This window comes from Electrophorus electricus, chromosome 11 (assembly GCF_013358815.1).
Source record: "Electrophorus electricus isolate fEleEle1 chromosome 11, fEleEle1.pri, whole genome shotgun sequence".
NCBI lineage: Eukaryota > Metazoa > Chordata > Actinopteri > Gymnotiformes > Gymnotidae > Electrophorus > Electrophorus electricus.
This window is the reverse complement of record NC_049545.1, coordinates 4940143-4951278: the sequence shown is the minus strand read 5'-3', so window position 1 is coordinate 4951278 and position 11136 is coordinate 4940143. Positions and strand designations below refer to the sequence as shown.

Genomic DNA, 11136 nt, shown 5'->3' with positions numbered 1-11136 from the left:
CCACTGGCCCCAGCCCCCCAAAAACAATCCAATTTCATTTTTTCCGATGCTGATGGGTGTTCCAGTGGCCTGGATAAAATTGAAATCTCCGTTCTCTCGTTAGATGATGTCATACTGCTGGAGTACAGCAATGGGGCTGGTTCATATGAGCAAAGAGAGGAGGAGTGGACCTGTATCTTCTCACGAAAACTGAGCGCAAATGTGTTGGTATCCCAAAGACCCCTTTGTTCGATTTAATCAGAATAAATCTTTGTATAGCCTTTATTTTTGTCTTTATTGAAACAACACTGGATCCAATGAAAGAAATGGATTGGCGAGATTAGGATTAGGCGCTCACTTCACAGCGATGCCTCCGCAGGGTGTTGGAGAGTATAAACCTGTTACAGGCACAACAGTCCCACCGGTACCGCCAAGAAGATTTCGTAGTAGGAATTTATGCAAAAAGACCCGTTTCGCGTCCGCGGCAGAGCGCAAGGTGAAATGTGTACTCGTGGGCGACGGTGCTGTTGGTAAAACTAGTCTAATAATCAGTTACACTACCAATGGATATCCCACGGAGTATGTCCCGACAGCTTTTGACAATTTTTCAGGTAACGTATAAGGATATTGAATAAGTTTGGTATTTATGCACCCTACTAACACAGTTAGATTTTATTTTGACTACAGTATTACCAGAATTCATTTGATTTCGAAATGTTCTTGCAAAACTTTATATATTTAATGAACCTTTAAATATTCCATAAACATAGTATATTTATTTAAACCTACAATGGAATTATGACATTTTAATGGGAACAGGTATTAATTTGATCAGTATATGTATGACCTGAAAACTCCGGGAGATTTCTAATCCATGAAGTATTATCACAGTCCACACACCACAAATTAGCTACAAATGCGAAGTCCGAAGGAACGGGGTCTCTAACTTGGATGTGTATTCCTTTGCAGCGGTAGTAGCTGTTGATGGCAAGCCTGTAAAACTGCAGCTCTGTGACACTGCAGGCCAGGTTAGTGCAGTACTGAATAAAACAGATCACCTCATACACTTTGAAGACAGCAAGCTCCTATCTCTGTGGTCCCTGCCTCTGACATATTGTAAATATATGACGCACTGTTTAGGCAAACCTGCTGACTCTAGCTTTGATTTCATCGTTTTAAACTTCTAATACAGCTGTTTTTCTCTAAATATGAAGAGAAATTCAAAATGTGACCATAAACTATGTTCAAATTAGACACTAAAAATAAGTTCTGCAAAGCTTACTTATTGTCAGTTGTAAGGGGTGGTTCAGTTTGTTTAGCTGATTCATGATAAGGATGTCTGGTAAAGTTTAGCAAACGTTTGCTGTCCAGGCCGAGTGTTTACGCTCAAGCTTCATCCCGGGGAAATGGTAGAATTGAGGTTATCCAGTCAAATATGTACCATGTCTCTCGTTGTGTGGGAGGGAGGAAGCAGCTCTAGGGAACTGCAAATGGGAAGCTCTCTAATTGTGATGAATTAGTCCAGATCCAGGAAAAAAAAGAGACCTAGTTTTAGTTGAGGCACAGCTGGGGCTAGTCAGTGGAAACGTGAGACCAGTTGTGTTTTCGAGGAGCTGAGCTGGCTGGAGAAAGAGTCAATAGGCAAGCAAGCCAAGAGGGCTGGGGAGCAGCAGTTCTGTCTAGACCAAAAGAGAGAATTAGCTCTCATTTTGGTCATTTTGGCACTTCTATCTGGTCAAGAAACTTTCATTTTGGCTGGGACTGAAGAATGAATACTGCTGAATTCAGTGCAAGTAACATTTATTAAGTATAGTTTAGGCTAAAAGATCTGATGATCTTCAGCTACCTTTCTCTGACAGTGGGTAAGCCTGCATTTTTAATTCAAAATTGTCTTTTGATTTACTGTTTTAAAAGTAAATAAATACATCTGCCTTTTAATATTATTACAAAATTCACTTCTATCTATTACTGCAACCACAGTAATGAACTTATTTTTAAAAATGCATTATTTTTTATCTTGTGGTGGGAAATACCCAGATAACAGATCTGAGAGGAAATTAGTTTTGGCATATGAACTGGTTCCAGTTCAGAGCACATATGGAAGAGTGAAAGTGATGGCAAACTATGTTAATGAACAACATAGTTTTGCTTTGGTATGCTAGACTTTATCTCACTTGTTGCTTGCTGATGTCATAGGTCCAGATAAAGTCAAGATATGGAATTAACTTTCCACTTTTGTTTTTGCAACCTGCCACTTGAAAGGATTAAAGACACATTTCTGTAGATAACCCTACTGATTGAAGTTGGAGGCAAATCTATTTGAAAGTGTATCACCAAGCTTTATTTGTTGTAATCATTATCTTCCTAATAATGTAATTCCATAAAGGAAATCCTCAAATTTAATCCCTAAATTATCCTCATTTAGAGGATAAAAATTCTTTACCATACTCATGCAGTAATTAATTAGTAATATGTAGTAATTAATTAATTAACATAAACACTTCTTAACATGTCATTTGCATTGTAAAGCAAACTAGCTCAATTACAAATCCTACTCATGGATTGTTAAAGAACCTTGGATGTTCCTCTGAGTTTGGATGTAATACAATTAGCAGTGTTAAATGCATACCCACAGAGTTTAGTTCATTTAACTATCTCAAATTTTGCTTTTCTATATCTGATTGAACCCACGTGTGTTAAGAAGAGACAATGTAAGTGTCAACTCTTCCCGTGAAATTTATCCTTAAACATCATCTTCTCCTGGACAGGATGAGTTTGACAGGCTGCGGCCTCTGTGCTACACCAACGCTGATGTCTTCCTGCTGTGCTTCAGTGTTGTCACACCCTCCTCCTTCCAGAATGTACGGGAGAAGTGGGTCCCAGAGATCCGACGGCACTGCCCACGAGCCCCCATACTTCTTGTGGGAACCCAGGCTGACCTCCGCCAGGATGTCAAGGTTCTCATTCAGCTGGCCAAGTACAAAGAGCAGCCAGTGGAACTGCAGGAAGCTTGTGCGTGTGCTGAGGAGGTGCATGCCGTGTCCTACATGGAGTGCTCAGCGCTTACCCAGAAGAACCTGAAAGAGGTGTTTGATGCAGCCATATTGGCTAGCATCCAACACATGGACATGCAGCAGCAGAGGATAGCAAAGCGCACACCCAATAAGATGAGGACGCTCTCTGAGTCCTGGTGGAAGAAATATTGCTGCATGGCATAAAGCAACCTTTATGGATACATGCAGCTTTTAGTGTTGTCGTGGTCAAACTGCCATTTAATTAGGGGAAGGACATGAAACTTACTTCATCAGGGTTTGCTTGGAAATGTTTCTTTTTATGAATAGAAAGTAAAATGTTCCTGGAATTTAGTGGGATCACTGCACTGTAGAAGAGATGAGTGAGATGGAAAGATTCACCGCAAACAATCGCTACACCCTTCCATTCTTTACAATAGAAGATATAAAGCCATCTGTTCTGAGATCAGTTGCCTGAATACAGTTTAAGCCTTCCTCAGATTGGACATGCTCTGAGAAATAAACTGTCCAATTCTTTTTTGCAATACAATAAAGTCTTTAAAGCTCTCCATAGGCATCCAGTTGTACACTGTAAAGGTTAATTCAACATTGGTGTTTTTCAGTGCCTCAAATGCATTAAGATATCCCTGTAAATTTCCTCTTACAATCAGACTGCCTACACTGTGAAATAGCAAGTCTCTTTGGTTGTCCGAGCAAGACTTAATTACTTTACAAATGCATATTTATGTTATGCTCTTTCCTTCTCCATGAATGTATTGCTAAATCCTAATTAAATAAACGGGATGAGTGGCCATCCTAAAGCTGGGATATTTTAGTTTTTCTCTTGGTAAGTGTCCAAAGCTTGTGTACATCAATTTATAGAATCATTCAATTGCTATTTCTCACAAACCTTCACTGCATTTTACAACATAGATATTCTGGAACATCATCATTTGCTTAATTTCTGAGTTGTCAAACCTGCTAAGTCAGTTATTTTAAGAGTTAATCCAGAACTTCTATTCAAAATATATCATAAGGTTGTAGTCATTAAGGTGAGCTAACTATTCAGTAGGCAAGTTCAGGTTTGTGTTTGGTCTGTCCCTTGGCTATCTGGGGCTCATTAATAAATGTCACCATAGCAGAAGTAGGTGAATTGTTTGTTTCATCAGCGCTAGAATTAAAAAGAGGGTGAATGATTTGTAATGTCTTCAGTCGTTGATTACAAAACAAAGAATGTCATGTAAAATCCAGAAATAGTACAGATTGGTGACCCATGTAGCACCTTACCTAATCCTTGCAGAAGGCCTTATTAATGATGGTGCACACTGGTCATGATTCTTTCTATTACTGGTACTGGATGTATAATTGCCTGAACTGACATGGACAGTGGAATGTAAACAACTTCATAAAGTGCCCAAAATGGTTTATGTCTGTCTCAGGTAAAGCAGCATCACAAAAGTGTAGAATTCCAGTGTTGTTTAATAATCTTTGGATAAAGAGACCTTTGCATTAAAAAATTGTTTGTTTGTTAACTTGTTTTTGGGCTTTGAATTATTTTATGTTTCAAAAGAATTTTATTTCTACCAACAAAACACTGTCATTCTCCCATAACACTAGCTGTTAAAAACAATTATGCTATTGGATGACTGCATTCCTGTTTGTAATATGTTACTGTATCTGAATTGCATATGAATGGAACTGTCTATTACAGTTCATAGATGTGATGTGTGTCTTACCTGAGTTCTATCTTCATAGCTTTGTTCGTTGGCCAGCATTTGTTCTCGGGTGAACAAATTTATCACCCACAGGATATTTGAACAAATGAGATAAGGAGTGATGCTGAACAGAGAAGTTAATGAATCACTAAGCAGCATTATATTCTGAAGTATCATTAAGGTTGCAATCATCAAACAGGCTAGTACCAAACACTGTACTGAAAGTGATGTCTCTAGTGAAGATGAAATCTTTATTCTGAAACTCCTCAAGCCTTATTACTCATAAGAGTGTATCTGAGTGTGAGCAGGTGTTTCAAGGAGAGTGAGATGAAGTTATTGGCTTTCTGAAAATGAATTTGGTATGCTGTAAGTGAAAGAAGGATTAAAGAATGGTAACTCCAGAAATCTATTTCTGAGCAGAGCTTAAAACATGCACATACACATACATATATATATACAAGCATACACACAAAACCAGAGAGAACACAAACTATGTTGAACATTATTATTGGTACATAGTGTTTTCAATACATTATAAAGATTTAGTTTCTGAGTTCCATACTGTATGTACTGTCTATGAAAAAATAGATTTTGCTAGTCTTTGGACAGAATTAAACTGAATTTTGATTGGTAAAAGTCATTATGGACTGACCTAACTACTTTTAAGGGTTTCTTTAAGGTAAACATGAACTATTTTTCTGTTATCGGCATCCCTCCCTTTTCATCAAGATGGGAGCAGTGTGTGTGTGGTTTTTTTTTTATCTGCACAGCACTGCAACTCAGTGAACTGTCCTTTTTCCTTTGTGGATGAGCTTGTTAAATCTGTAAGTTTCTCACCAGCCAAAAATGTGCAGGATCTGGTCATGGTCAGGAGAGAAAAGAGATGCAGTAATGAATAAAGAACTAGCCTTTTGACAATACAAAGTGTGTGTGTGCAGTTTTAATTGTGTTCTCCTGAAAACTGTGTTTTGTTCTCTTAATCTGTTGACTTCAATGTATCAATGATATTCTTAGATCAAATCAGCCAGTGCTTTAAATTCAGACAGCGATTGTACACTGTGCTTGTTTTTTCCTCTTTATGGGTACTTTTTAAAAAATTTTATTCAAATGGTTTATATAATAGACTTAAGACGAACCTGCAGTGCAATTTATTATTTGATTTTGAGACAGTAGTGCATGCTAAAGCAGAAACTTTAATAAACTGAATAACAAAAGCACAAAGGAATTAAACAAAACAAGAATCTGGGATTTACGTACAATCACCTGTTATAAGTAAATAATGTATATTTATAGGTAGTTGTCCTAGCCAGACTAAGATGCATAGTGGGATGCGATTGGAGGTTTAGATAGCACTGACAGTCCAGTAAACTGTCATATGGGATCATTAATGTTCTGCTGTACTAATGCCTGTAGACAGCCTATCAAATAAACTGAAGATCAAGCTGTAGAAATTGTGCTATACAAAGAGATGTATTAGCATGTAGTAGCATTATTATTTCTCATTGGGTTGTGACAATAGACATATTTCTGATAGTTCTTTCTAAAAGTTTTATTTTGCAATGATGTGAAATATCTATGTAAAAAGATGATTAAGAGAAAATAATCTTGTATATAAAATTTAGTTTTTCCTCTTTAAAGAGATGACAATGTTTTACAATGTATTCTAGGATCTATTTGTGCATCTACGGTAGGCTTTATAATGAGTGGTGTCTGGAAAAGCTGCACTGGATTCAGCCATCTCACTGACTTTGTAAGGAAATGAAATGTAAGAATTGATCTATGATCAGCACTGTAGTATCAGTTCTGGGATTTAACCTTGTAAATAAAACACCTGGTTCTGTTTTCACAAAGCATTTTGTTTTGTTTGGTTCTATTTTTCTTGTTTCAACACACCTGGTTTGAGTTTAATCAAATACATTACAGCAATGTGTCTAATGTTCCTATAATAAATGTTCCAGAACTACAAGGCAGGCTGACAATACAATGTTTGTAAAGGTACTAAGATGTTTTAATTACATTTTCCAATTTCTGGGTTTTGGTTCATATGGTAAGTTGTTCAGATGCCTGCATTCCTCGATACAGTTGGCATACATAACCTGAAAATCTTTGCTTCAGTAAACATATAATAACACTAACTAACTTTCTTTCAATGTCCTTTCACAGTGTTGTTCGGATTTATTGTCAGGGTCCATAAGCATTCACAGTCAGCAACAAAAATGACACTTATTTTGGCCTACATTGTAAAGGGCTTGCGAACAATGCCATCCCCATTACCCAAAGTCTTCAGCACTGCTGATCATTTCACTAAGCTTGCTGATCTGTGAGACTCTGGTCCAGTCATGGTGGAGCAGTGTTCCAGTGTCATGGGTCCCACATAGGCCTGAGAGTCCTCTGAATGCTGGGCTGTTGACAACCAGTGGGAATTCCAGAGGAGTAGTACCCACGCAGTACCCAAGAAAATCAGTGCTTTGCCCCTGTATAACTATGAGTAACTATCACTGATCAAATTGAACACAACCAAAAATTGTTCTGTTTGGCCTTATATGGCTCCCTACATATAAATCTACAACATTAATTCAAGACGAATACCTTAATATAATAATTGTCATCACATCTAGCAGATTCAAGTGTTATGCAAGGATATTTGGACAGTGACAAACCACAGCAATGCAATATAATGAATGAGGTATTTTGTTATCTTGTGGTTATGCGCATGAGTGTGACATTTTGAGACACAGAAGTGAGATGCAAGCAGTGGAGGCAAAAGCAAAATCATTTTATTTAGCTACAGGAAAACCTAGCTGTAAACCGATATGTGTTTGTTAATGTTAATCGTGCTTAACATTAGACTGGAACAGGCTAAATGAGAAGTGCTGCGCTATGGCTCCTGTTACGTAGAATAGGAGGAGAGGTGACTTTGAACATTCGAAGGCAATGATCGATAACTGGGTGATTGTGAGTGGGGGAACTGGTTGTGAGCATGATTGATGCGAGTACTAATTGAATCCTGCCTGGGTGCCAAACTTTGGAAAAGTGGTTAACTACAGAGAGAATGATGGTGTTACCTTTGGATGCCAGGAGATCACTGACGAAGTCGTCCACTACATCCCTATGTCCATGACCTGTCTGGAGTGGGCAGCAGGAGCAGCTGATCAGTGGGAGTAGATCGCAGGTCTTGCATTGGGTGCATATCATGCAGGAAGCCTTGAGCTTGGCCATGTCCTGCTGCATGGAGGGCCACAAGTAGCAGGCTGCCAGTAGCTGTCCAGCTGTTCCACTTAGATGACTGGTCCCCAGGGAGGTGTAGGCCCACTTGATGAGAGGCGAGCAGCACTGGAGGGGATGTACTGGTGGCTAGGGCAGTGTGCATGGGGGTATGCTTGAACTTCCACTCCCACTTGATGGCTCACTGAAAGCATAAGGGTGGCAGGACAGTTTCCTGACTATTGGAGTCGGCTTCAGGGTCAAGCTAGCATGAGAGAGCATTAGCCTTGAATCTGGAAAAGAACACCAGCCATCTGACCGTGGTTTGTTAACCAGAAAGCACTTAGACTTGCACACGCGCACGTGGTGTGTGTGTGTGTGTGTGTGTGTGTGTGTGTGTGTGTATGTGTGTGTGTGTGCGTGCGTGCTGTGTTGTGTTGTATTTATGTGCAGAGATGTGGTCAGAAGGATATTGGCAACAGATCATTTGTTATGGCCCTGGCAAAAGGCCAGCTCTTTCAACTACCACTAACATAATTGGGTCCAGAACTTTTAATTGTATGGAATAGCATTCACTTGAAAGCATGAAAGCAAGAAGCAATGTCCACTTCTTGCTTTCATTCACTTTATTTGAGATTTCCTTTAAAGACCTTTTCACCATCCAACTTTTCATGTACCTTGAAGGGAACTGTGCAAGGTTAGTAGGAAGTTCTCTTAAATATACTACTTTACCTAATCTCTATCGAAACTGAAAAACTGTTATCTATTTCTGGAAACATATTTGGAAGGAATCAAGCTAATACTGCATAATGTTTGGAACCATGTGAGCTGATGTCTAAGTACTGTAAACATTCAGAAAGCTGATGATAATGCCAATGATACACTGGCAATATCTTAATGTAAATGTGTAGTGCTGTCTGGAGCAAGAAGGGCAATGGGCACATGGAACAAATACCATGAGAAAAGCAATGTGGATTATAAACAACAATCAAAGAGTAAAAACAGTGCAGTTGCATATATGCATTGATGCTTCAGCATTGCCTTTGGGATATGAGTACCAATATGTTAACCAGATCATCACAATATTGAAACATACTATTAAAGCAGTTACAGCCATTTATGTTTTTGGTCTTTCAAGGCCAAAATGTGGAATATTATTGATTGGCCAAATCAGTCACCTGAAATAAATTTCATTGAGCATGAACTTTACTAACTAAAGACAATAGTGGAGACTGAATGCATATAGCTCTTGAGATCAGCATGAAACTTTATATTGCAGGCCTTACAAAGCATCACCAAAGAGGATGACCAGTGTCTGCAACCCTTTACTAAATGTATTAAATTTACTAAATGTAAACCTGACAGCACAGAAACCTGACTTTAAAGCCACATGCAAGAAATCATAAAGTAATTTTAGTCACATTAAAGAGATAATTAAATGTTTGTGTATCCAAAGTTCTACTTTCATTCAATTAATCTATATTCTATTTAGGCTAGTTTTAGATTCTCTTTGTAACTTTATCACTATGCCTTGTTCTGTTTGAATATTTTTTTTAGTTGGTCTGGAATGTGCAAATGACTAAATGTGAATGATTAAATGTGAATGCCATATTGCCATCAAATCTGGAAGATAATATATTTGACTGTACTTAATTTTGAAAATATGTATACTACCACACTTTTAAAAATGGGTAAAGTTTTTATTTTGTTGATCACAAACAATGCAAATGTAAACAAAATATTTAGAAACAGTTTTTTTTAGGTTTCTGTTGCAACTGATGGATTGGTTAGTATCAGAATGTCTCACTGAAAGAAACAGAGAGAGCACTGTGAAGTGGGGGGTGGGGTGAGAGTTAAATCAGATTTCTTTCCTCTGCCAAATAGGCAGAGCCAGCTACAAGCAAACAGTTTTCTGAGCCTTCAAACCCACAGCTGTTTGCAAATCTACCTCCAGTTTGTTGCTTTGAGCAATAGAATCCTTTTATTGAGCCTCTCAATCTCTGCTGACCTCTGCTTCTGTTTCTGTTGCTGTCATTGTTGAACTAGAGACAACAAATGCCAATTCAGAAAACAATCCCCCTGTTCACTTCCACTTGTTACTTTCTCTCAGAGTATACTACAGGTACAGGCAAACCTCTCTTTGAAGAAGATCTCCTTTCCATGCTTCACTCACAGCAGGTTTATCAAGTGTCTGTGAGAAAGATTAGATGCTAAACATTACAGTTGTACAATTCCCAATGATCAAGTCATGTAGACCTGTCTACTCCTGTCTTTTGCCTTATAACTTCTGAGCTCCCTCCAAACTCTCAAACAAACACACACACACACACACACACACACACACACACACACACACACACACACACACACACACACACACACACACACACACACACACTTCAGCCCAATTTGATACATCATGCTTTGGCAGGGTGCTTAGTGCTCTTGCTCTGCTCACAGTTGCCTGGCACTGATCCATGTACTCCAGCTTGTTTTCAGCCTTTGCTCTGCTGATGCAGTATAAAAGCGACAAATATTTTTCTGGGAATTGTGATTCACTTTTCTGCATACATGTGTCTGCCTAGACTGCAGCAGTTACTTGACACTCTGTCTGACCCCTTCTTGTGTTAGATAAGCTTCACCAAAAAAAAAATGCTATTAGTGATTTCTGCAGGAGTCCTGTTCAAGAAGCACAATTTGGAAAATATCAGAATAAACCAATTAAAATGCTTTTAGCATTTTGTTTTATGATACTTTTGGCAATAATTTCCAATATCATAATAATAATGAATTAAGAGTCATAACTAGAATGTTTTGAAAAATGTCCTGTGTAAAATATTTACTAGGAAAGGGTGGTATAGGAAAAAAATACTGGATGCCAAGCAGAGTGGGAAGTAATGACAGAGTAGTGATTCAGGACCCTGCCTATTATCTGTGATATCTGCCTAAAGACTTTATTTTAAGTTTTTAGGCTTGTTTTAATGTCAACTTCCTTTAGTCATTTTCATAATTTAGCAATTCACAGTAATTAAAAAGTTTCAATCTGTGATCAAAATCATTTTTAATGGTGTTCACTATTTTAAAATCACCTCCTGTTGTTTCACTCTACTGCTCTTCAGCACAGACATGTTGGCTCTCGTTGGAGCTGTGTGATGTCATTATGATGAAATGCAGGCTCTGGTCAGCATGAGGTCATGGGTTCACCACAACTCCCCCTCAGTAGGCTG

The 11136-nt window shown here is 38.3% G+C and overlaps 1 protein-coding gene across 2 annotated transcripts; it reads left to right on the top strand.

Moving 5' to 3' along the window:
* Positions 1 to 69: 69 nt before the first annotated feature.
* On the top strand, positions 70 to 4522 carry rhoua (ras homolog family member Ua). Of its 2 annotated transcripts, none has more exons than XM_027017590.2 (3): positions 70 to 590; positions 949 to 1007; positions 2838 to 4522. In XM_027017590.2, exons 1-3 carry the CDS (start codon positions 347 to 349, stop codon positions 3195 to 3197), a joined length of 663 nt encoding a protein of 220 aa, XP_026873391.2. In that variant the 5' UTR covers positions 70 to 346; the 3' UTR covers positions 3198 to 4522. The 2 variants fall into 2 exon arrangements, with proteins under 2 accessions (XP_026873391.2, XP_026873390.2); XM_027017589.2 differs by having other exon boundaries at positions 76 to 590; positions 2748 to 4522.
* Positions 4523 to 11136: the final 6614 nt, after the last annotated feature.

What these genes read in the sequence shown, in the direction of transcription:
- rhoua (XM_027017589.2), top strand. Translation starts at nt 347, where the DNA reads ATGCCTCCGCAGGGTGTTGGAGAGTATAAACCTGTTACAGGCACAACA. An exon ending in AGCTTTTGACAATTTTTCAG is followed by an intron (nt 591 to 948) that starts GTAACGTATAAG and finishes ATTCCTTTGCAG; the next exon opens with CGGTAGTAGCTGTTGATGGC. An exon ending in TCTGTGACACTGCAGGCCAG is followed by an intron (nt 1,008 to 2,747) that starts GTTAGTGCAGTA and finishes TCTCCTGGACAG; the next exon opens with GATGAGTTTGACAGGCTGCG.